Genomic DNA, 27203 nt, shown 5'->3' on the forward strand with positions numbered 1-27203 from the left:
ATATTACAGATGGTTGTGAGCTACCCTGTGGTTGCTGGGAATTGAACTCAGGACCAATGGAAGAGCAGCCAGTACCCTTAATGCTCTTAACAGCTGAGCTATATCTCCAGCCCTACAATTCAGTTTTAATGAAGATATTTATTTAATAAATCATCTTAGCTCAGTTTGGAGAACAGGTGATTAGTAGAAATGGAGAGAAGGAACAAGATTAACTTTAGAAATTATAAAGTTAGTTATAAATGCTGCCTGTAGATGTTTCTAGAGCTATGACTTTAATTATGGTGTCACAGCATATCAGTTGTGACACCATAATTAGTAGCATATATTCATTTGCTCTGTGAGCAAAATGTATGCAACTTTTATTTTCAGACCAATTTGATCAGAAATTGATACTTATTCAGTTTCAAATTTGTGCTGCTTAAGTTGGAAAAATGACTGCATGATAAGAAAGTGGAAAATCTTACTTTATTTCCACCCAATGTGTAAAATAATATCAGTGACCACTTCTGTGATTTCCAGGGGAATCTAAACCACAATTTGGGTGGACTGCTGGGTAAGCATGAAGGTAAGCAGATCTCTATTGGCATTCAGTGGATTGAACTTGAAACTGGTTTCTTTCTCTAAGTGAAAAACCAACTGATGCCCATTATGGAACTTGCTGGAGAAAAATTAGGATGAAATTATGCCTAAAAGCATGTAAAGTAAAATGATAATCTGGTTTCTAGTAATTGTTTTCATATTTTGCAGTTACTCCTCATTCCACTGTGTCCAATAATCACAGTGAGATATATATATATATATACATACATACATACATATATATCATCTCTATCATATATATGATAGAGATGTAGATACAGATATATACATGTACATGTTTCTGTTATACATATATACATATATATATACAAATATATACATATTTATATATATATATTTATATATATATATATATATATATATATATATATATATATATATATATAGAACGTCAACAACAACATAGATAACAAAACCGACCAGAACATATGACCCTTTTGGATCCTCAAGGATGAGCTTCACCACTGGCTTGTAAATTGTCGTTGCAACAATTTAAATTTCTGTGTTTCCTTCCTTCTCCCTCCCATCTTTCTTCCCTTCTTTCCTCTCTTCCTTGATTCTGGAAAAGGTGATACCTAGTAGAAGAAAGAATTATGCAAGCAGAACTTTTACATACTCCTCCGCACACAGCAGAAACATTATTAATGAGTTACTTAAAACATTTATGGGTTTTACAACCAGTAGCGCTGGATTCCCCTATTCATGTTTTATTTATGACTGTGTGGGTGGTAGGATTGGTTTAACCTGTCCTCAGTGCAAAACATATTGTGCTTTGCTTAGGTCCTTTCCACTGAGGGAAGGAACCTTCTGCAACCGGACATTTATGTCCAGCGATGGTGGACTCTAGTGAGTGGTGAAAGAGGAGCCACTAATCCCCACTCAGTTTGGCACTGAAGAGGAGGGCGGTCAGCGCAGGGGCAAAGATGGATGGGGATTCTGCAGGTGAGATTTCCTGGGAAGCTCCTTGCTAATGGGAGTGCACTTCCCAAACAGCAGCTTCACAGTTCCAGCTGTGCTGTCAGTACCAACTGAGAGGCTTTTGAAAAATTCTGAAGCCCGCCAGGGTTACACTCCTACAGAGCTTGATATAAATGATCTGGAATGAAGTCCAAAGGTAATGCTAATGCATAGCTAGAAGCAGTAAACATGCTTATTTGATTATTCTATTTCAGAAAATTGTATTCATGGCGCTCCCTTTCTAACTCAGATTACCTGCCACAAAACCTTTGGCTGCCATTCTTCATACCTTGTCTCCCAGCATCTTTCCTAATTTTCTGCCTTCTCCTCTGTCTCTAACCTTGTACTGCTGTCACACTGATCCATTGTTCTTCCTCTCTGTTTCCTTCATGCAGTTTTCGAGTAGCCCTTAGTATGGGGAAAGGGGGGATGTTAAAGTAGCAGCAATAGGGAATTTCTACTTTCTAGCTATATCTATCAAACCTAAGATCCAAATAGCCCTGGGATGCCCATGGTCACAGGGTCTCAAGTGACTGCACTAAAATGAGACCAAAGTTGTATGTGTATATTCAACATATTTTTGTGAGCTTATGGAAGTACTTCTAGGTATATCTAAGCAGGCTTCTGAAGAAAAAACAGTGACTTCTATTTCTCTTCCCTAGTAGCCAAGGATGTATGCTATCAGCTCTTCCACTCATGGAGTTTCTCCTGTAGCTGGAAGAAACAGCTGTCCCTGCTCTTCAAATTTGATGTATCATCCAGGTCCTCTCAAAAGCAGCTCTTTCAAAGGTGGATGCCAGTTATCAGCAGCTTAGTGGGGTGTAAGGTCCAGGCTCTCCCTGACCAGGGCAGGTTACCTTTGTTCCAGAGCTCCTATTTTTCTTGGTAAAACTGTAACTGATTTATATCATGGCTTAGTTTTCTGCTGAATTATGCTCATCTACCTTGCCTTTTATGGGTTTAGTAATACTTCATCTTTGTTCCTCTATGTTCCAGGCTAAAAAACGTTATAAAGAGAATATGTTTATTTAATTCACAGTTCCGGAGACTTACAGGATTCTATTTTGTGAAATCACTCTGGCTGACACGGTCCCCAGGTTGTACAGGATGTCACATGCCAAGAGACAGGTAATAACACTGACAGCTCTAGATCCTCTGGTTACTCCTTTTTTAAAATAATGTGTTCAATAGGTGTTCTACCTGATGAGTTTAGCTAATCCTAATAATCCCAGTTGACTTTGCCTTTAACAGCATCATTGTCACATTAAGTTTCAACCTTTCGAAATCTCACACTGAAAATGAAGTTTCTTGTGGTGACCCTTCTGGTTCCCATGGTTCTCCACCCCACCCCTCTCTCCTCTGCAGCAGTCCCATAGCTTCACTGATTGCTTGGGATTTTGGAACACTGCATCTGCTCCCTGATAGCAGTTGCTTCATTAAGTCTCTCTGCTGATGATTGTCCTGGCCCCAAACCATTCTGCAGGCAAGACAAACAGTAGATAGAAGGTTTTGTAGCTGTATTGGTGTCCCCATCCCTCCACTTGAGGCTGTTCCTGGTTATAGAAGATGATCTTGTTCAGGCTCAGTGTCCCCAATTACTAGGAGTCATTGCTAAAGTTACTCTAGTAGATTTCCTGGAATTCCCATTGCACTAAGTTTCTATCTTGCTTCTGAAATACACCCAATTCCAGTTATGTCTCCCACTATTTTCTCCCTCAATCACCTGACTCTCCTCTCCCAAATCCACCTGTCTCCAGTCCACCAGCAAAATATATCCTGTTTCCTCTTCCCAGGGAGTTCCTTGTGTCCAGTCTTAGGTCTTCCTTCTTACTTAGCCTCCTGGTTCTGTGGATTGTATTATGATTACCTTTTAATTTACCATAAAATAAACTGACCAGAAATCATGAAAGCTTACAGAGATCAGGAAGCCTACAGGGGTCTGAGCAAGTCCTCTGTATTATATGTTATGAGTCAGTAGCTTAGTCTTCACATGTGGTTCCCAATGGTACTAGTGGAGGCTGTCTCTTACTCTTTTGGCTGCTTTTGGAATAGTTTTCCTTCTACTTGGTCGCCACATCCAGCCTTGATTGATTGATAGGATGGGCCTGGTATAATTTGTAGCTCATGAAATCATGTTTGGTTGACATCCCTGGAAGGTCTGCTCTTGTCTGAGAAGAGGTGGAAAAGCAGGATCTCGGGGGAAGGATGAAGATGGAGGAGAGAGTGGAGGAGGGGAGAGGAAACTACATCAGGATGAAATGCCTGAGAAAATAATAAAAATTAAAAAATAAATGTTGACTAAGTTGAAAGAGTGACAGAGAAGAAGAAGGAGGATGAGGAAGAGGAGGAGGAAGGGGAGGAGGAGGAGGAGGAGGAGGAGGAGGAGGAGGAAGAAGAAGAAGAAGAAGAAGAAGAAGAAGAAGAAGAAGAAGAAGAAGAAGAAGAAGAAGAAGAAGAAGAAGAAGAAGAGGAGAAGAAGAGGGGGAGGAGGAGGAGGAAGAGGAGGAGGAGGAAGAAGAGGAAAAAGAGAGAGGCGGTGGGGGGGGGACAAACAGAGAGACAGAGAGAGAATACAATTTTAACACAGGCCACCTGGAGACACATTCACAGCACAATCAAGTCAGAACATGGATTCGGCATAAGAGGAAGTTCTTCCTCCTCCTGTCCCTTTCCTTTCATCTTCCATGGCCATACCTCCTAAGAAAACACTTGTCCTAACTTTCAATATTTTATTTCTAAACTGTACTGATACAATCTGTCACCACCTTTAGAACATTTCATATTACAAGCTAAATATAATTTTAAATTATTGGGTGATGATTTCTAATTTCTATACATATTAACACAACATCAATCACTTTCAAACTACTTTGTGTTTTCCATATTTTTATGTTAATAAGCATCTATGTTGTAATATATTTGCTTCTTGTCTTGGTTTTTTTTGGATATATTTTTATTTACACTTCAAATGTTATTCCTGTTCCTGGGTTCCTGTCCATGAACTCCCTATCTTAACCCACCTGCCTCTTCTTTTATGAGGGTGTTCTCCCACCTACCAATCCCTCCTCACCTTCCTACCCTGACATTTCCCTATACTGAGCATCAAGCTTGGCAAAGCCAAGGGCTTCTCCTCCAACTGATGACCAACAAGACCATCCTCTGCTACATATGCAGCTGGAGACATGGGTCTGTCCATGTGTACTCTTTGAATGGTGGTTTAGTCTCTGGGAGCTCTGGTTGTTTGATATTGTTGTTCTTATGAGGTTGCAAGACCCTTCAGTTCCTTCAATCCTTTCTCTAACTCCTCCATTGGGGACCCCATTCTCAGTTCAATGGTTGGCTGTGAGCATCCACCTCTGTATTTGTTAGGCTCTGGCAGATCTCTCAGGAGACAGCTGTATCAGGCTCCTGTCAGCATGCACTTCTTGGCATCAGCACTATTGTCTGGGTTTGGTGGCTGTATGTATATGGGCTAGATCCCCAGGTGGGCAGGCTCTGAATGGCCATTCCTTCAGTCTCTGCTCCAAGCTTTGTCTCTGTATCTCCTCTTGTGTATATTTTTGTTCCCCCTTCTGCGAAGGACCGAAGCATCTGCACTTTGATTGTCCTTCTTCTTGAGCTCCATATGGTCTGTGTATTATATCTTGGGTAATCCCAGCTTTTGGCCTAATTCTCATGATGCTGCACTAAGTTACCGGACAAAAGAAATTTTTGAGGGTGAGGATGGCCTTATCTGGCATCAATGGGAGGGGAGCTCCTTGGTCCTATGGGGGTCTGATGATCCAGAGTAGGAGAATGCTAGGGTACTGAGTCAGGAGTCGGTGGGTGGGGGAATACCTTATAGAGACAGGGGGAAGTAGAAGGGGGTAAGAAGCTTGTGGAGGGGAAACTTGGAGGGGGGATAACATTTAAAATGTAAATAACTAAAATAACCAATAAAAACTAGTGTTTCCTTACATGAAAAGTTCCTCAGGGGAATTTGTTCTGATTGGTAATAAAGTAATCCTTTTTATTTAACAGTTGCTACATACACAGTGCATTGCTATTGTTATAGAGACTACTGATAATATATTCTGGTGGTCTGATGAGTTCTTCATTTCCCACCTGTACAACTTTAGCCTAATGATAGAAACATAGCAAACATACTTTTATTGTCTGGCATATCAAAGTAAGCATAATCTTTATACATATTTTTGTATCTGTAACTCCATTGGTATTCTTAGGGGAAACGTTGAAATACTGACATTGGTAGGGATAATTTTATTTTCTCTATATCATCTCAATACCTTTACACCTAATAGAACAAATGTTTACCTTATTAAGCAGACCGAGTTCCAGAAGACTCTTAAAAAGTCTTTTTTCTTTTACAGACCAGAATACTCCATGGCGCAGCCCTGTGGTAAAAAGAAGGTTTTGTGAGGAAAGCCTTGCTAATAAATGGCCTCCTAGTGACAATGGGTTATTACCTTTTTCTGAACCCTTAGGCAGAGACCAGGTTGGAGCCAAGATTAAAGGCTTCCTGAGTCATCTGCCATGGTCTGGCAAGGCCTCTGTTCTTGTCTGTGCAATCAAATCTCAAACTGATTTCTCTTTTTGGTTTTCTTCTTCTTTTTTTGGCAAGGGAGAAAATAACTTCTGTATTTTTTTTAGGAGAGTGAGAAAAGGAATATCATTCTTTTTCTCAAAATTGCATACAGAATTTCAAAAAGTGACCTCTTCCCAGATGTAGCAAAACCTCTGTTGGCAACGGGAGCATGTAGCCGTTTGAAGGATGAAAGCTTTAGAACTCCAGCCTTGCCACTCCTTCATTGTTCCTTTGGAGAAATGAGAAGAAAATCACTTACAAATAATATCAACCAATTTTTCTATTGGAGAAATTAATAATTCTAGCAAGCCAGCAAGCCCGCCCTCAGTCACATGGTGCATCACACAGTCACAATCCATGAATGAGGAGGCCCACTCCAGGTACACTGGGATGCTCAAAGCTTTGCTTTTGTCACAGTTGACCGATTAAGTCATTTTTAGAATTTGGTCTTCTCAGGGGCAGAGGTTTCATCTTTTATATTAGGTATGTTCTTTTCCTCACACTGTTCGGTTACATAATAGGATAAGTGCATGTTCAAAGTCATGCTTTTTTAGTATAAAATACAAAATCACATCCTTCATTTTGAAGTACCAGTTATTCGTGATATTACTTATTTTGGACACAGCAAATAAGACATTGCCAAAAGTAGTCTCTAGGCAGAATAAATATGTAGCCTGGCCTTATCTGAGTCTGTTGTTAAATATAGCTTTGTTCTCTTTCCCTCTGAACTCCAGGTTAGTTTGCTTGTGATCTACCACCTTATCTTGAAACACTAGACTCCACATGTTTATGTGTTCTGCAAAAATTTCCCCAGACTTTTATAGCTGTTGTGGTCTGGTTTGAAATTCTGTGCCTTTTCCACATTTTGACCCAGTCTGTCCGTAGAGTTTGCCCTCAGTTCATCCAATACCATCGGATTCAGTAGCCTTCTGTCATCTGTTCTCCACACATTCGCCTGGCCTCAGCACTGTGGGGGCTGGCTGCCCTCCAGAATCTCATCCTGGAAGCAGCTGTCCTCACAAGGAGAGAGGAGCTTCGTTCGTCTGTAAATATTTTCAAGGAGCGGGACTCAATGTCACAAAGAGGTCAAGGCTTCAGTCATGTGGGAAGTGTGACCTGATGGCATATGAAAAAACGATTGAACTTAGCAGGCAGTGCTGTGTCTCTAAAGGGACAGAGACCTAAAGCCAGCCAGTTGTGTATTAGATGTCCTGCCCCACTGTCTTTCTAGCTAGGCAGTACAAATTCAACCTTATGGTACAGGTAATGTTGACTGGAGCATTTCAATGACCTCCTTGTAAAGCTTGGCTCTTTAGAGCTCTCTTAAGTACTTCACATATACAAGGTTAGGGTGTTCCCCTGAAGTCAAAAAAACATCGAAAAACTAGCAGGTACCTGCTCAGAGAGCTAGCCTTCTAGTTGGACAATTTGGTGAATTGTAGTCTCTACACGGGCTGGAGTATTAAACATGTATGTCATAATGAAAGTCAGAGGAAATGGGCACACAAGGAAAGGATGGGTTATTGTCCGTTGGTGGGTTCAGTGTTATGTAAGAAGTGGCCATTGACATGAAATATGGAAAGATTCTTTTACCCTCTTGAATGCTAGTGCCTGAGATTTGCATTTCCTAGGAAGAGGATAATGCGATGAGAAATTAGGTGAGTTATTTGAAGGTGAGTTAATACAATTAGCCTGAAGCATCATTGCTAACAGTCAGAGCTGAACAGAGAAGAGCTGACGGGGATGCACAAAAGAATTCGATAGGCTCTGCTAGACTATTTTGCACACCTATCAATGTTCACATCCATGAGAAACAAAGGGTATGGAGAAGCATGTCCAAAGGACTGGGTTAGGAGTAGTGAACAACTCTTCTAACCCTGCCTGCAGAAGATGGATGGACTGCAAAGGTCCCGAGGACACACTACTAGAGATTTCAGTCTCTAGGTTCTCTGTGTGCCATTCAATGAATCATTTCCTGTTTCTACCCATAGTGTGCTCATTCTTGACCAAGTCTTCTTAAACTTTCAAACTTGGACACTAAGTTGAAAGCATATAAAATATATAAACAAATCAAACATGATGAATAGTAAAAGATGATTTATTTTAAAATAACTTTTGTTTGTTTAAATGTTTACTATTTATAGAAGACAATAACAAGACTGGTAAAAGGCTAGTATATTCATATACTATTACAACTTTTTACTTTATTTTTATGAAAGGAAGTATATCATGGATGAATATTTGATATCACAGCATGTGAAGCAAATTCAAGATTTTTAGTTGATCGATATTTTGACTTAATAATTGTTTGTGTTTGAATGACCCTTTGTACATGCAGTGAAATGGCAGAAGTAAAAATGTTTCACGCTATTGCAGAAATGGTTCGAAACTGCTTGATTCCCAGGCAAAAATTCATACAATGATTGTCAAAATTAAATTCAAAACAGTAATTCACATAAAAAATTAAAATCAATCATTCCAAAACAATACAATAAGAACAGATTTGACTTTGATACTCATTGAAGAATCATGGTAGGAAGATATTAAAAGACTTTGTTTTCTGTTTTTAAATCACCATGTTTCTGTAAGAGCCTCACTATGTAGGCATGGATGGCTTGTGGTTCGTTTCAAATTCACAGAAGTCTGATTGCCTCTGTTTACCAGGTCATGGGATGAAAGTCACATTCCAACATGCTTGGCTGATTTAGGTCCTTGGCAGGTGTCATTTCAAACATATTGAGTAAGGGTCCAAAAGACTGATAGAATAAAAATTCTTAATGTAACAATACATACTCTCTTTTAAACGTCAATGTTCTTTCCTATCATTTCAAGTAAGGGAGGCCATTTAGTGATAATTACATTCTGAGTTACCTAGTTTTAGTGAATTGGTGGGTAGTTGCTAATGATTTAAGACTGGTGTGTGTAATAATAGAAGAAATACTGTTTGCTAAGTATGAGGCAAGTGCTGTTCTAGGAATGAGAGACAAAGCAAAAGCGAAAGTAGAGGAAACAATGTGGACGGGACTTTCACCCTGGTGGAACCTGTTTTATCTGATTGGCACCAGAAGGCAAAGAACATTGACCAAAAGAAAATAGCAGCGAGAAAACTTTCTCAAGAGGAAGGAACCTGGCTGATGAGACGAGGTGGGCCTGAAAGGCCAATGAAGGTTTCCCTAGACAGAACACCCTTAAATGGGGAGCCATTTAACAAGCTTAGGGAGACAAGAATACTACAGGGAGAGAAAGAAGACCCTGGAATGGCCCAGGGATCTGCTTTTGTCTTCATGTGTTTTAGTAACGGAAAACAGCAGCCTGCTAAGGGCATAGTGGACAGTGGAGGAGAAGCAGAAATGACATAAGAAGGTATGCTAGTTCACAGCATGGCGACAACTTAAGGAACTCATTCATAATCTCCTCTTGGCTCTGCTAAAACGTTGCAGCCCAGTATATCCTCCAGAGGAGAAATGATTAAATAATAAAATAAATAATAGAAATAACATTACTTTTCTCTTTTCTTTTTTAGTTTTTAATACCGTCATTGAGCAAATATAAAGCTATCATTTTTATTTTTATTGAAGGAGAAAATTCAGGCTCCCCCATTTTTCTCTTGCTCAAGGTCACACAGCTTGTACATGATAGGGTTATGTCTAAATAAGGGCTTAGGATTCCCGGACCAGAGTGTCACTGGCTATTTCATCTCCAGAGAATACATTGCTGTCCTCCTACCAGAGCCCCTGTAGGAGAAGCTGTAATGGGAGCTAAATGTTCTACAAGTCCTCTGCTTTGGGGTGCATGAAGGTTCGTCTTAGGGCAGAGGAACAGTGTCTACCCAGGGAGAAATGATCTAATGATTGCGTTTTCCTTTTGTTTCCCACTCTAACAGCCAACCTTTGCTTTGAGAGCAAGAGTTGATGACTTTCTACCAACTTTGTGTATCAGGGCTGAATGGGATATGGCATAAGACTCCATGACATTTTAAAACGAGCATGAAATGTGGTAAATAGGCTGGCATTTACTCAAGGGCTCTGTATCAGCTGTTTCTGCACTTTGCCCCCTCCATTAAGTTAACTGCCAGGCTGAGGCCATTAAAATATGGCACTTTCCTTCAATTACAGCCAAACAGTAACTGTAGATATTCTAAGCCTTTCTCGCAGAATCATTTTCAGAGAGGATTTGGAGTTTCCCCTTATTGAGGCCCTTCTCGGTGTGCCTGTGTGCCCCTTGTCAGGTCCCTCCGGTTTTGAATTTTTTGGTTCTGAATCTGCCTATCTGAAAGCCGAATCTCTGTTGGCGATGCATCCCCAAATCCTAGTATTCGATTCGCTTAAGAGAAAGCCCTAGAAATAGAGACATATTGTACTCCTCGCAGAAAGCAGCATTTGTTGCTTTCTGGGGGCTTTCTGATTGATGCAGGGGGGCGAGGAAGAGTTGGCTGCCTTTTGGGAGCAGATTTAAAGCTGCTTCTCATTGGAGGGGCTCGCATTCTCTAAGCTGCCAGACACTGCAGGCTCAACCCAGGCGCGGAGGTGCAATTCAGGCTGGTAGAGCAGCGGGGGAAGGCAAGGACAGGCGGGGCTAGTGTGGCTCTGCAGCTGATGACACGCACCAGCACACACACCTCATTCCCGTTGCTTCTGCTTGAGCCTTACATCCTCCATCCACCCGGGACAAGCAAAGGGCGGACATGGAATAGGTGATTGAGGGAAGGAAGAATCAAATGTTTCTATTGAGAGGCACGGGAAAAGCTGGAGCAAAGCCTGTGTTTAACCTGAAAGTCTGACCTCGGTTCAGCAGTCGCACTGTCGCTTGGAAAGAGGGCATCGCGCGCTAAGGAACCCGGGAGTCAGGCGTCCGAGTCAGTCTATGCTTGGAGCATCAAGGGTTTCTGGCTGAGGCTGTGTAGTGTCCCCAGGGAGGCACGGAGCTTGACACACCTGCATTGGTTCTCGTCTTGGAACACCAAGAAAAGTAGAAAGGGGTCAGGCAACCCTGAGCGCAGGGTGCTTGGCCAGGCTGCCTGTGCTGTTTGCAGAGCCTCCGCCTGTCCTCTGTCACTGGGTGAGTGCCCGGGTTTCCAGCGCTCCGTGGAAAGCAGGGGTGGCTTGACGCCCCCCCCCACCCCAACCCCGAGAGTCCACCCGAAGGCCCGGGTGGCACGCGTGGAAACTCGGTCGCCCGCGCACCGCAGGAGTACAGGTCTCTGGAGTCCCGGGCGGGGGATTCGGAGCCAGTAGAGCGTGGGTAGGGGGCGTTGCACCACTGCCCAGCCGACATGCCTCTGGGCGGGATTTTGGCTAAAAGATAGGAGGCGGGAGTGACAAGGGACCCAGGAGCACTCCCGGGGGGCGGGTGATCAGGGTGCAGTTGGGAGGGGGGAGGGTCTGGATTTAGCAGGTAGAGCAGTTTAGAAGCTTGGGGAGTTAGAGGGTGGGGTGGGACTTGCTTGTCAAACTCATTAATTTTCAGCAACCAGTTCAGGGGTGCTGCAAGACAGTCGAGGGGTGGGGTGCTGTCGAAAGGTAAGAGGTGACCCGGGATGCCAGTGGTGGTGGCAAAAAGAGAAGCCTCAAAGAGCTCAGAGGCAAAATTGCACTTGGGTTCTTGCCCCTTGCATCACTCTTGCCTTGAGTGTGGGAGAACACTTCTGTTTTAACACGCTCCGGGGAAAGAAAGCCTCTGTCCCAGGGGAGGAAAGGCATCAGACGGGGCAGAGACTGCTGCTACCTGCAGGGTGCTCCCCACCCCCCACCCCCAACCCAGGCGCCTGCTTTCGTCCCCTCCCCTCCTGCTTTCGTCCCCTGCCCCCACCTCCTTATTGGTGCTGGTTTGCAGCGCTTGGCTCCTGCGCCTCCGCTTCGTGTTTGAATCTGGATCTCCCCTCCGTATTATGTCTGCACTCCGAAGGAAATTTGGGGACGATTACCAGGTAGTGACCACTTCGTCCAGCGGTTCGGGCTTGCAGCCCCAGGGGCCAGGACAGGGCCCACAGCAGCAGCTTGTACCCAAGAAGAAACGGCAGCGGTTCGTGGACAAGAACGGTCGGTGCAATGTGCAGCACGGCAACCTGGGCAGCGAGACCAGTCGCTACCTTTCCGACCTCTTCACTACCCTGGTGGATCTCAAGTGGCGTTGGAACCTCTTTATCTTCATCCTCACCTACACCGTGGCCTGGCTCTTCATGGCGTCCATGTGGTGGGTGATCGCTTATACCCGGGGCGACCTGAACAAAGCCCATGTCGGCAACTACACTCCCTGTGTGGCCAATGTCTATAACTTCCCCTCTGCCTTCCTTTTCTTCATCGAGACCGAGGCCACCATCGGCTATGGCTACCGCTACATCACCGACAAGTGCCCCGAGGGCATCATCCTTTTCCTTTTCCAGTCCATCCTTGGCTCCATCGTGGACGCTTTCCTCATCGGCTGCATGTTCATCAAGATGTCCCAGCCCAAAAAGCGCGCCGAGACCCTCATGTTTAGCGAGCATGCGGTTATTTCCATGAGGGACGGAAAACTCACTCTCATGTTCCGGGTGGGCAACCTGCGCAACAGCCACATGGTCTCCGCGCAGATCCGCTGCAAGCTGCTCAAAGTAAGTGCAGCCCTCCCCTTCCTCATCAAGCAGATGCCACCCAGAAACCCAAAGATTCAATCCCCTGGGATCCACTCTGCTCCCTCCAGGGGTTTTTCCCTCCAGGGTTTTCCTTCTACCACAGGTAAACTTCTTTGGAGGAGGGGGGTGCGGGTGCGGAGAGGGGTAAAAAGAGCCGAAAATTGAGCAGAGGGCATAGTTTCTAGTTCTGTTTTTGCCCCTGTTCCTGTGCTCTTGTTTACAGTCCTCACCTCAGATGTGCTGTAGCACACCATAATGGTGATAAGGAGTGCTGTGGGCCCCTGCCCTCTCACTACTGTTTATCCTCAGAGCGCTTTTAGTTTGTTGCCAATTCAATTCTCTTCTAAACACGAGGCACTAACACTTCTTATGTGAAGAATTAGATGTTGGAAGTTGCCTCAACTTTAGTTTGGGCTTAGTCTTTAGAGTACCCCCTTCCAATAATACTGCCAGGTGGATTACTCTTCAGGACACAATTAAGTTTAACTGTGATCACCTTTTAAACAAACGTAACAGATCCAGGCAGCTCTTAGTAAAGAAGAAGACTCCATATATGTTTCTTTAAAAATTATTATTTTTCTGCTAAATATTTTCCTAGAGATGTATTCTGTGAAAGCTTGAGTGCTTTTCCTGTAGAGTCTCTTGTTAATTTTATTCTTAATTGCCTGTTTCTATGAAGACTTTGTCAATTATAGATTTCACTTGAAGCTTTTCAGCATCTATTAAAGAAGATTGCTTCCGCACACCAGTGCTGTAAATGCTAAAACAAATTGCTCATAGGGTAGTTATTAAGGTAAGGTCCTTGTAGCCCTTAGAAAGCAGCACCACGAACAACAAGAGTCCTTTATTTATTTACCAAGTAGAATCTGGGAAGGAGGGATTAAAGTCTAGTTCTCTTTGCAGGTCTACAGGTGTCACCAATTCCTCCTCTTCTTCTTCTTCTTCTTCTTCTTCTTCTTCTTCTTCTTCTTCTTCTTCTTCTTCTTCTTCTTCTTCTTCTTCTTCTTCTTCTTCTCTCCTTCTGCTCCTTCTTCTCCTCCTTCTTCCTCCTCCTCCTCCTCCTCTCCTCCTCCTCCTCCTCCTTCTCTTACTCTTCCAGGGATTTTTCAGAGTGGTTTTTAAATGTTCAGAAATTGAAAAAGGATAACCACAAATTAATAGTTTATTATTGAACAAGATTAGTCTGAGATTATATAAGGAAGGATAGTCAGGTACCTAGGGGTAATAAAACTTAGAGGTAATAAAATGTCTGATACTCGAGTTGAGGAAAAATTTTGCCGTTGAAATTTCAACTTGCACCAGTCGACAATAGTCTTTTATCCAACCCCGATTTGTTATGCAATTAAAAGTATTCTCCCTAGATTAAAGGAATGTTTTGCTCCTCTGTCACTTTCATTAGCACTTATAAGACCTCATCCTAATTATTCTTGACCAAGTTGGCCAGTGCAGTGCTTGAATCAAAGCAGTTCAGTTGCCCTGTCACTTCTCATCACATGGGTATTTCCTGTGCTGCCTTAGTAAACAAAAGCTATTTTTGATATCAGAGTGTAAAATTCCCAGCCTGGCTCTGGTATACATTTTCATATGGATAGCGATGGTTATATAATTTTAATCGACTTTGTTCTTTTATGCAATTTAGTTGCACATAATTGTTGTATTTTAAGGTAGCATTTGTCTTATTCACAACCGTTTGGATTAAGTGGACAGGTAGATCCAGCTAAGTGGATGAGTTGCAGACATGCTATGCCAGTAGTATTTGTGTGTGCTCACTTCTATGTGCAGAACGAACTCTTCATGTGCTTCATTACTGAGGCCCCATGGGCAGACAGGAGCACTCTGAATGTTCAAACACTGTCAAGAAATCCGTGTGTGGATATCACTTGGAAATTCTTATTAAGAGTAGTTTATCATACTCACAAGAATTCAAGCTTTTGTCATTCTCTAATTCTTCAAACAAATAAGGTTATGTAATAAATTGATATGTTTCCACATACAACTTATTTTAGCTGTTGTAAACATGATCGATTTCTATTTTAACAAATTCAAGATACAATTAAAATCAATCTACAGATCACTAATATAGATGTGTACAATGAATAGAAGTTCTTGGTCTCTACAGTGGTGCATAGACCCACAGAAAATTAATACTTACTTCCGTGCACCGCCTTTACCAGAACAAGATCTTAAATTAAGAAATAAAACATTATAATGTTGCAGCAAGGTGCTATATTAACACAAGGTGATAAAGTCAATATCACATTCAAATAAGAGAGTAAGAGTGATATACATGTCTTATGATTTATTGGAAGCTGAAAGTATTAGCATGTGATATTGTTTATTCAAAAAATTATAGTGAAGTGAATGGAGCTCGTTTTAAGTTTGTTTTTCTGGTAGGCAGGGTAATTATAATGGATTCTTATAGTTGTTTTAATCATTTTCTTATACGATATTGGAAAGAACTCATGTTCTCCTGAGGAACTAATAACAGTAAGCAAAATTAGAGGGGATGGTTGTTTTCATGAGTGACCCCTATTTTTTTGTAAGAGACACTTGAAGTGACCTAAAACAGTCAACTATGATATATGAGAAAAACTAAGTAAAGAGCTAAAAGTTTTAAAACTTGTTATGAATTGTACATGTGCTTACTAATTATCAGTCCACTTATTCAGTTTTCTATTGTAAATCATTTTAACACTTTAAATGCTGTATTTTTGTCTTCAATACACAATATACAGAAGTTTCATGCCAAGAAATGCCAGTATATTATTGAATCATAATAATTATAGTACACATATATTTTCTTATAATTTTACTAACATTTTCTACTAGGATTTTATTTGCTGAAAAATATAATCCACAAATATAGATTTATTCAATCATTTATAAACTACTTTGAATTCTGGAGAAGACACCGAGAACAGGGTAGTGCCTTTCAAATAGTGGATAATATGAACCTTTTCACTCATCCTTCTATGGAAGTCCTAGTAATCTGGTGGAAATGATTTAACTATCCTGCCTAATTTCAATTTTACTTATCACTTACATGAAGTCAATCTGTGTTTAAACTCTACCCTCTAGTTACCAACTGAAAACACTGAAATTTCTTAAGACTCTTTTGTCCCCAGAGCACTCTTGGTTTGTTTTCAAATCATTCTTCTAAACATGAGGCACTAAAGCTTCTAAATTGAAGAATTAGATGTTGGAAGTCTATGTCATAGGTTGACATAAAGCGATTTTGCTTTTTATCATCCATAACCTTATCTTGCCTGACTGACCCCTCTAAAAGAGATCTTGGTGAAACTTTCCTTTATACTCTAACTTTCTTTTTAAAATATCTACACACACACACACACACACACACACACACACACACACACACACACACAAATGGGTCAATATCTGAATAAGGTCAATATTTTCTGCCAAAATGTCATGGAATTCTAAGATAGAATCGATTAGAACTGCTAGGAGCTAGGCCTGATATTGGTTGTTTTAGATGAGCTCATTATAACCTCAAACAAAACAAAACAAAACAAAACAACAAAGTACAGTAGCTATTTAGTTTAGCTTTAGTTTTGCTTTTTTTGACCCAAGCATGACAGTTCTCTAATAGGTCAAGATCTTGGGCTCTTTCTAAAATACTTTTAACACTACTAGTAATTGCTTTTGGTTGTTTTTGTGTTTTTGTTTGTTTTAATGTGGGTTCTAAAGAGTACAGGGTGCCTTGTACTAATAAATAAAGTATGAACAAGAGTAAGGGATGTAAAAGCACACAAGTAGCCAGCAGTAGGTAGGAACAGTTGATAAAAGGAAGCAGGAAAAGGCCTTTCATGGATTGAAGGGTGTTGTTTAGTAGGAAGGGAATGTGCAAACAGCGATACAGATCCTGCCCACAGTTATTATAAAGCCAACAAAGGGCCCCCATGGGGACACAAAGTACAGCTTTCATTTGAACAGTACAAAAGACTCACATAATCTACTACAAGATAAATTACATTGCATCTAAAATAAGGTGCATTCCTTTCCTAAAAATGGACATCTTGTGGGTTTAATTAACTTAGCATTAGAAACTGCTTTTTAGACTTAACATTGACTCTATAAGTCTACCTGTCCTGAAAGTTCAAGCTTTAACCATCCAAATGAATGTAAAAAAGTTTCATCAAAGACAGTCCAGATGAAAAGTCAGGTCTACGTGCTTCTGTTACTACCTCAAATTCTGACCAGCATGCCACAGGTTTTGTAATAATTGTTTTGAGTCACAGAGGCAGTTTAATGCTTGGTCTTAGCATGTCTTAGACAAAGTTCTTACTCTTGACTCTAGGATCTTACTCTAAGTACACTCAATGTATATTTTCTTTGTGACACAACCATATACCGCCATACACAAACTCATAGTTAAGATAGGGCACATTAAAAGATAAGGAACATTCTAGATGTAATGATAGAAGGTGGTATGAAAAACTATTTTGCTCTCTCCACCTTATCTTTTTCTCCTTTTCACTGGCTGTGCAGGACTTGGTCAGCTGAGAACTGTGGGAAGTGGAAGGACTATGAAGAGACTATGGCAAAGTCAGGCAGTGATGAGTAGGCATTTTATTCAGCAACCTCTGCCAGTTTCAAACTGGACAAAACTCCAGACCAGAGATGGAAGGTAGCAAGTGTCTGGGAAGGATCAGTAAAGCAGATGCTTTGAAGGATGAATATGGACACTTGGTCACACAATGCCTAGGACAATGGATGAATGCAAGTCTGCTTCTGTATGCTAGGACAATGATAAATGTGTATGTGTAGAAACCTTCAATTACCTTTGTTTCTTACATCGAAAGCAAGCTATTTGTCTAAAGTTCCTGAATGAGATGCTTTCCTGTGAGAGTCTGATTCTTTTTCTATCAGTAGTAAAATTGTACCTGGTTATCTTGTTCACTCTTTTGGAGTCCAAGAGGACCCAAAAGTCATTGGACAATAATTGATTCTTTGAAAGTCAAACATATCACTCTTCATTTAGGGGAAAAAAAAACCTTAAAATACATTCAGAGACTTTTTTTAATTAAATGTGAACTCTGTATAATTGAATACTTTCATGCAGATGGTTTAATGTGAATGATAACTTGATAATTATTGCTACAATAGGAATTATACAAATTGTTTAAAACATCCATGTTCAACTTGTAATTTGAGGCAGAAAATATAAACAATTGCTGAGCCTTAGTAATTTTTAATCTTTCCTCCAACTCAAAACTTTTCCTTTAATACATAAAACAAATAGCTTAGCTTTGGAATGATGGAGATCTTTTATTATCTTTCTATAATTCCATAAAATCAAATTTTGCAGTTCTTTCTAAGCCATTTTCAGATCAGAGTTTTATCAACATCTTTTAAATTATTAAGAATTGGCAGTTTTTCTCCTACATTTACTTATTTTCTCACTAATTCTACAGTTTTCTTTATGAATCTTTGTAATCAGATCCTTTAAATATTTTACTGCTTCAGTCTAAATTTTGAGCAACTGTTTTGTCTTTGAAGGCAATGTGAATTATTGTCTAGTCAGACCACCGTTTCCCATTTTAATTAGGATAATAGTCATAATCTAAACTCCTGTTGGAATAAGAAAATTGTAGAATCGCAGGATCTGTGTCTACTCGTCCCAAACCCTATAATAAAGCCAGCCTGCTTATTGATTCAGAACACTTATCATGGCATAATTAAGAAAGATTACATTTATTTTATTGAAAAATATTCTGCCTATTGTCAACATTAAACATAGTAGTTGTTAGCCACACGGGACAGAAAACTGATAGGATAAAGGAGTGCTGCATTTATCCTGTAGTCACAATGCCTTTAGGAGGCTTTTTACTTAACTTTTCCTCATTATCTTCGGTTATCATATGCATGCGTATGTCACAGTTTTTAAACAAAAAACCTCCCACTCCTCTTACACACTTAAGTACATATTTATATTATTGCTTTGTAAATTTTGCTCTGGCAGATCTTGGGACTTGTATCAGAATCAGGAGCTCCTAAGTTATAAGTTTTAGAAACCCAGCCCAGAAAGGATCTGTTTTGAGAATAAATGTAGTCCCCTGCAGCTTTCTGCAGGCTCCAAAGTGTTTGGCTTAGCAGTGATAGCAGAACTTAACTCCAGTCACCAGTTCAGATTTCAGAGAGTTTTAGTCTTCCAGCACCCTCTTCTCTGACACCACGTCTTTCACTTTTGACGTCCACCAAAGCATTCTTTCTAGTTCTAGTTATTTATAGACTTCTTAGTCTATGACCAAGTCCAGGAGACAAACAAAAATCAGACAGTGAATGAATTTATGGTTGAGATATCTGATGTCCTGACATAAATGATGAAGGTGTGGTTGATAAATTTGTGTGTGTAGTACTCCAGGAAATTAAACAATGGATTTATATAGTGACTGCTACCAAACAATTTTTAAAACACACGTGTGGAATATCACTGATCTTACAAGAAATATGAGGAGTATCTTTCAAGTAAATGAAGTTTCTAGCACTTTCTGCATAGTGGCACACAGCATGAAGATCTGGATACAGACACAGAGTTGAAAAGCATTGATTAGTGAAAGGTGGATTAGAGAGTGTTAATTTAAATGGATTGAGCAAGCATTTAAAAAACAAAGACATGTTGAATCTGAATAGAATGGATCTATGCATATTTAAAGTGAAATCACCTATATCTTACTAAACCTCTTTACTGAAAATGAAGTATTCCCAATTCAAGCTTGACAATCTCCTGGTAGAGTGTTTGGAACAATTTTTTTCTTCAATTTTTGAAAGGTTGGGAAATATTAAGCGTAGTAACTCTAAAATCACAGATATGAATAAAAAATATAAATAATAAGGTGAATGTCTGTTTTGATATACACATATGATAACCAAAAATTATCTTCTTTGGAGAAATATTACCAAAAAATGAGAGTTTAAAGGCATTGTTCATGCTGTACTAGAGGAAAAGCAGAACCTAGAATAGCTAGTAAATGGACACAAATTATACTCATTAATTATAGATTGCAGAATATCACCTTGTGCTTGTGTAGCACCTGTTGCTTCTTAGGTAATAGAATAATCAAGTGAACCTTGTCTTTGACCCTGTTTTTTCATTTCTCAGTAGTCATTTCCATACATGAATCAATTATCAGTATACACCTGGCAGCATTAGGAGACAGCAAGTCTTCATTTTTAATTAGTAATTTGAGAATAGTTTGAGAATATAGGTTTCTAGAAAAAGGTCCAAGCAGGCATTTTTCTTGCTTTTTTTGGAAATACCAAATGATTTCCTGTGTCGATTGCTAAAGCCAAGGTTTTACATTTTGGGTAATCAATTTTCCCACAGGTTAAAAACAAAAATTGTGATCAGAATTCATTACTTCCTCCAATCTTTTATCCGGGGGTCTCCCCTCCCCAGTCCTCCTTTTCTTCCACTTTTGCTTTCTACTTAGAGAAAAAAAAAGTTGTCTCAGTGTTGAATTTCCAGTTGTAATGGAACCTCTCAAATGAATCAGTTCTGCTTTTGAATGATTATACTGAAACTAAATGACACTAGCATATGAGAGTTTTAATGAACTATTTGTGATGTCTATGACGATCTACCACCACTTGAGTGGAGACTACAGATTTTTTTCTAGAAAAAGCAGGTGATTTAAAAATTCTTCATAATTTTCAGCCTTTATTTACCAACCATGATTTACCATACTTGCCAAATCCTGTACATTTGCTGCAAGTGAAAATAAGATTTTTGTCTTGAAATATTTCGAGGGGCAGACTCATGCTCTAGATTTTTTTATTTATTAAATTTGCTCACGGTGGGCCTTAAAATATATCAGCTACTTCCAAGTTCCAGTAGACCCTTGGAATCAAACCCTTTCCAATAATTGTTTTCTTATGAATCTAAATATCCAGGCTCTGTTTGCTTCTTTTGTGAATGCTAAACCTAAATACTTGCTTGTACAACTATTATATATATATATAATGTATATTCTAAACAAAATGAAAACACAGGGAACAAAAAATTTAGTAAGTCTACTTTTATGGTTTGCTGATATTTGCTTTTTTATCCACAGTCCTATAATGTAACTGGTTTGTTAAAGCTTTTTGAGTGATTATACTGAAAATAAATGACACTACCATATGGGAGTTTTAATGAACTATTTGTCAAGACAGCTTTCTTAGAATTCTGTTTTGTTTAATAAAGCACATTTTTGGCTATACTTAAAATTACATAAGTAGAGGAGTAGAGAATTATATGCAGCTTATTATTAGGGGCATTTGAGCCATGAACTATTATCATAAACCTTTACACATTTACTAGCATACACCCACATCACAATTAAGTATGAACGTGTCTTTCTGTTTTGTAGCCAATTGTGACTTTACAAAATTACAGGAAGAAACAATTATTTGGTTTACTTTTCAAGAAACCAACAAATTCTTAAAGTGCAGTCAGCACTGTTCAGCTGACCAAACCTCTAGTCAAACTGCAAAGTTGATCTGCCTCCTTAGGAAAGACAACTCTGGCAATCCATTGGTTCTTATGCAGAGATTTCTTTCAAGCAGTGGGCAGATACACAATAAGATCCACAGTTGTGCTCCCAGCCATTGTGAGAGCAGGCATGGCTCCAAAGCACAGGAGTTAGGGACTGGTAATTATAGCAATGTGTTTATTATAAATAATGTATGTATGTTCTGCATGAGCTACGTGGGATTTCAGCCCATTTGGTAGAATATAGCTGCATAATGATTTGTTTGGATAGCACTGCTGATGACTGATAGTGCAGAATGCTGGCAATGACGTATATGACTGTTGAGCTGCCTTGAAATTTTCCGTGCAAGTGGTGATTTCTTCTTTTTCTCTGTGTGCTTGTCTAGTCTCGGCAGACACCTGAGGGTGAGTTTCTACCCCTTGACCAACTTGAACTGGATGTAGGTTTTAGTACAGGGGCAGATCAACTTTTTCTTGTGTCCCCTCTCACCATTTGCCACGTGATTGATGCCAAAAGCCCCTTTTATGACCTATCCCAGCGAAGCATGCAAACTGAACAGTTCGAGGTGGTCGTCATCCTGGAAGGCATCGTGGAAACCACAGGTGAGTAAGAATATAGATGTGCCATCAAGTCTTTCATTTAAACATCTGTACAATGTTCCAGGACCTGCGTTAACTGGCCTGATGTCTCAGTTTACAAGCCTGAAAGTAAAGGCGTCTTATTTCACATCCTAACTGCACAGCAAAGATAGGACTTTGCAAATGAAGATTGGTGTACTGGTGGTCATATACCTGATATTAACCTGGGAATAATGATTAAACTAAACTGAGTTAATATCTTAGAAATGAGACTGAGATAATGTCTTAAAATGAGTATGGTTTTCTGTTTTGATAATACACTGATTTCCAATTATCATTTGTCTTTCAAATTTTAAGGTTTCAACATCATTAGGGAAATTTGTGATCAGCCTGAATTCAATGTGTCTGATCCTGATTGTGGTAGTGAAATGAGGGAGGGAGTTATTGACAAGGATCTGGCATCTAATCTGTGGAACCTCAGGGGAGAGTGTCCTATGTGCTTGTGTGTGCACACAGAAGCAATGTTATTGTTTCATAACAGAACAGTTGTTTTCCTAGCTAAAAAATGACTATGGCTTCCTTTAAAAAACAGGACTTTTTTCCTTTTGTTTCTTCTGTTTCAATGCAACTAGTGCTTAAGTATCCCATGCCATTGAAATAATCAAAAAGTAATTTGCTACATTCTGAGATTAGTTAGGCAGGCAAAGAAAAGAACCAATAAATGGAAGTATATTATTGGGGTCATAAACATTGATGATTAAGTTTGAACCCTGGTGAGTGCCGTAAACTAATGATAAATGACTATATTCATAAGCAAATACGTATGCATGCATCTTATTTTTTGTATTTTCTTCAGGAAATAAAAAAGCAAGAAATATTTTAGCTTTCATCTTTTTCCTTTTCTTTTTGTGGCCAATATTATCTTAACCTTGAAATGCTAGCTGTTGAAGTATGACAATACTGGAATTAACAATGTCAAAAATATAAACTCAAGCTTTGTATTAGCGAACAAGGTCTTTGATTTCATAATACCACTCGGTTGCCGTCTTTGATACCTGTGACATAGTGACTGTAATTAGGCAAGGGATATTTTGTCTGTAAGCTGCTTCTTTTTCTTTAAAGTCAGAGCAATATAATGACCAACTCAATGTATGTATAACATTACATTTGTTACTAAGGTTTAGCTTTAAAAATTAAGATTTTTGAAAAGAAGTGATAAAAGGTTTATTAAATCAAAAAGTTCTGAAATGTGACTTGTGTTGTTTTATGGTTTGCATTCCAAGCTCAGTTTTTACATTCAAATCAAATAGTGTCAACACTTTTATGAAAAGTGTTACTAAATAACCATTAAATTACATTAAATTTACTTTAGATATCAAGTTTTATATCATTTATCATAATAAAATATATTAGAACTTTAAGATAGACATTCCCATTTTTACTTATTTACTTACGTATTTCTTTCATATACCTGCTAATAATTTGTAAATTGATTACAGTAATCATTAAGATGAATAAAATGTTCCCTCCTCCTCCTCCTCCTCTTCTTCCTCCCCCTCCTCGTCCTCCTTCTTCTTTTTCCTCCCTTCTACCTCTTCTTCTTCACAACCTTACAGTCCATTAGGTCCATTATCTATGAAACTGTGTACTCATTCATTTATCTGATTTTCCACCATAAAACCATTGCAATTTTTAAGCATGAAGGCATTTCCCTGTACAATCAACTTAAACATTGAAAAGTTCCTTAGCTTTAGTGTGTGTGTGTGTGTGTGTGTGTGTTTGAGATTTACTTTATTTTTGATTATGCATAGATGTGTGTATGTGTATGTGCATTTGTGTGTCCACAGAGGCCAGAAGATGCTATCAAACTTCTGGAGCTGGAGTTTCAGTGAGCCCCTTAATTTGGCACAGGGACTGGAGTTAGGCTCCTTGAAGATCAGTAAAGGCTTTTAGCTGTTGAGACATCTCTCTGTCCTTTTATATTTTGTTCCTGATGTTTACTTAGTCATTACTTCTTTTTGATGTGTGTGTGTGTGTGTGTGTGTGTGTGTGTGTGTGTCTGTGTGTCTGTGTGTGTTGTGTGTGAGTGTATGCATGCATGGGTGTATGTGTGTATGTGTGTATGTGTGTATGCATGTGTCAAATGATGTCTTTCATTACTATTTCTACATCAGTATATTGAGGGAAATGTTGAATCAATTTGCTTTGTAGTTTTCTCTGTATTTCAGAGAATCGTGATTAGTAAATGGAGCTGTTATTTTTCATTCATATTATTGATTTCAATTTGATGACATTCCTCACTCTTGCATTTTTATTCTGTATGTTTTGTTGAAAGCCAACTGGCAGGCAATACTTTCTATCGGTAATGTGAAATTTGGATGGAGGCAGAATTACTTAGAGATTTTTTTTTTTGGTGGGGAAGACCATAAATTCCTCTTCCTTAAAACAAATCTCTTAATTAAGCAAGATACGAAGCCAAACCACTGCTTTATGGTTTATATGTTATGTGAAATTCATCTGACATTTTGTTTACATACCTTCTATGACTAAAAGAATGCAAGACTGCTTAAATGCCACAAAACCTATTTCCAGCCCCTATGTCCCAAGTTGGTAACAGACTTTCCCTTTCGTTGATTATTTAAAATTTTATTGAAATGTACTCAGATTAATGTTGAATGTTTTTTTTTCTTTTTGTGTGTGTCACTTTTGCCTTCATCCACCATTTTTTTTCTTTCTCAAAGTATTTACAGATGGGAATAGCACAGATAGGGTTCGTGTGATTGTAAGAGGCAAAACCAAGATTTTCTTCTCTGATTTTTGGGTACAGAGCCTTGGGCATGGACTTGTGTTGGATGTAACATTTCAACAAGATTTGTGCCATTCATTAACTTATGAAGTAAGCATGTATCGCATATATTTTTGTGTGCTTGCAAGATCCTAAGGGACTAGAGATATGATGGTAACTTAGACAGGACCACTTTTCTTTCCCCTAGAGTTTACATTATAAATAAGCAATTGTTATCATTTCTCAAAAATTAAATAAAAGCAAACCAAAACCAACCCACTGTGGCGGTTGGGGTAGATAGTAGTACAGAACGTCAATGGAGAGGACTATTAGGTTGATAATCAGATCCTTTTTTTTTTTAAATTTTTTTCTTTCCAGAGCCTTTGCCACATTTTTTAAAAATTAGATATTTTTTATTTATATTTCAGATGTTATCCAATTTCCCAGTTTCCTGTCCATAAACCCCCTCTTGCATCACCCCTCCCCCTTCTTGTATGAGGGTGTTCCTCCACCCATCCACCCACCCCGTCCCCTGCATTAACATTCCCCTACTCTGGGGAAGGGAGTCCAGCCTTGGCAGGATGAAAGTTTACTCCACCCACTGGTGCCCAACAAGGCCATCCTCTGCTACATATGCAGATGAAGCCATGGGTCTGTCCAAGTGTACTATTTGGGTTGTGGTTTAGTCCCTGGTAAATCTGGTTAGTTGGTATTGTTGTTGTTGTTCTCTTCTTTTTTTTTTTTTTTTTTTAGTTATAAATTATGAAGAGACATTTAATATCAAATAATAGAAATACATTTTCTTTTTTTGAAACATAAACCTTTTATTTGTTCTTGTTAGCTTACTTTCTGTTTTATTGTCTTGATAATACATGAAGCATGGATTGATAGAAAGTTGGTTATTATATTTCTTTTTTAAATTATTTATTAGATATACTTCTTTACTTACATTTCAAATGTTATTCCCCTTCCGGATTTCCTGTCCACAAGCCCCCATACCCTCCCTTCCCCCTCCCCATACAGGTATTCCCCCCATAAATCTCCCTTACTGCCCCCCATATTGCCCTGAACTGGGAGGTCCAACCTTGGCAGGACCAAGGGCTTCCCCTTCCACTGGTGCCTCAACAAACCTATTCGCTGCTACATATGCAGTTGGAGCCCTGGGACAGTCCATGTATAGTCTTTCAGTAGTGGTTCAGTCCCTGGAAGCTCTGGTTGGTTGGCATTGTTGTTCTTATGGGGTTGTAAGCTCCTTCAACTCTTTCAATACTTCCTCTAATTCCCCCCAAGGGGGTCCTGTTCTCAGTTCAATGGTTTGCTGCTAGCATTGACCTCTGTATCGGACACGCTTGGGATGTGTCTCTCAAGAGAGATCTATATCTGGTCCCTTTCAGCATGCATTTTTTAGCTTCATCAATCTTATCTAGTTTTGGTGGCTGTATATATATATATATATATATATATATATATATATATATATATATATATATATGGGCTACATGTGGGGCAGACTCTGAATGGCCATTCCTTGAGTCACTGCTCTAAATTTTGCTTCCATATCCTCTTCTATGGATATTTTTCCCCTTTTAAGAGGTATTGTTGTTCTTATGGGATTGCAAACCCCTTCAACTCCTTCAATACTTTCTCTAACTTCTTTACAGGGACCCCATTCTCAGTTAACTGGTTGGTTGCTAGCATTTGTCTCTGTTTTTGTCATTCTCAGGCAGAGCTTCTCAGGAGACAGCTATATCAGGCTACTGTCAGCATCACTTCCTGGCATCAACAATATTGTCTGGGTTTGGTGGCTGTGTGTATATGGGCTGGATCCCCAGGTGGGCAGGCTCTGAATGGCCATTCCTTCAGTCTCTGCTCCAAACTTTGTCTCCATATCCCCTCCTATGAATATTTCTGTTCCCCCATTTAAGAAGGACTAAAGAATCCACACTTAAGTTTCATGTGGTCTGTGAATTGTATCTTGGGTAGTCCGAGCTTTTGGGCTAATATCCACCATCAGAAATTACATACCATGTATGGTTTTTTTTGCGATTGGGTTACCTCAGTCAGGATAATATTTTCTAGTGCCATCCATTTGCCTATGAATTTCATGAAGTCATTGTTTTGATAGCTGAGTAGTACTCCATTGTGTAGATGTACCAAATTTTCTGTATCCATTCCTTTGTTGAAGGGCATCTGGGTTCTTTCCAGCTTCTGGCTATTATAAATAAGGCTGCGATGAACATAGTGGAGCATGTCTCCTTGTTAGAGCATCTTTGAGTATATGTCCAGGAGTGGTATACCTTGGTCCTCAGGTAATACTATGTCCAATTTTCTGTCAGTTCATATTCTAAAGGTGCCACTTAAGCCAAATTTCAGCTGGTTAACCTAAGGGCCAAATATTACAAGTCCTCTGAAACAGCTGGTGGGAATGGTGGAATACTCAATAAATGCAATTTGTCCTAATAAATAAGAGAAAGCCTTTGGAACAGAGCTAATAATTTCGAGTGTAACATGAGAAATTTAAGAGAAGGGATCAGACATCACTACAGAGTAATCACATCACTGAATGCTATCTCTTTCCTGTCAACCACTT

At 39.4% G+C, this 27203-nt stretch overlaps 1 protein-coding gene and 1 long non-coding RNA gene across 6 annotated transcripts in view; one reads left to right on the forward strand and one right to left on the reverse strand.

The window, feature by feature from the left end:
• Window positions 1-998: 998 nt before the first annotated feature.
• LOC108350374 (uncharacterized) lies at window positions 999-7213 on the reverse strand. The gene is made up of 4 exons (XR_005502159.2): window positions 6024-7213; window positions 5872-5951; window positions 3587-3855; window positions 999-1175 (listed from the first exon to the last, which is right to left on the reverse strand). It is a non-coding gene; the product is annotated as an uncharacterized LOC108350374 (long non-coding RNA).
• Window positions 7214-11674: 4461 nt separating this feature from the next.
• Kcnj3 (potassium inwardly-rectifying channel, subfamily J, member 3) overlaps window positions 11675-27203 on the forward strand; it is a 164121-nt gene continuing 148592 nt past the window's right edge. For 2 of the 5 annotated variants that reach the window (XM_039105731.2, XM_039105732.2), the window contains exons 1-2: window positions 11675-12731; window positions 21636-21852. In XM_039105731.2, the coding sequence (XP_038961659.1) occupies window positions 12030-12731; window positions 21636-21852 (919 nt within the window). In that variant the 5' untranslated portion in view covers window positions 11675-12029. Of the gene's footprint in view, window positions 12856-21635; window positions 21853-27203 lie in introns of those variants that run through there. The other 3 variants (XM_039105733.2, NM_031610.3, XM_039105734.2) reach the window with 3 other exon arrangements.

The sequence above is a fragment of the Rattus norvegicus genome, chromosome 3 (assembly GCF_036323735.1).
Source record: "Rattus norvegicus strain BN/NHsdMcwi chromosome 3, GRCr8, whole genome shotgun sequence".
NCBI lineage: Eukaryota > Metazoa > Chordata > Mammalia > Rodentia > Muridae > Rattus > Rattus norvegicus.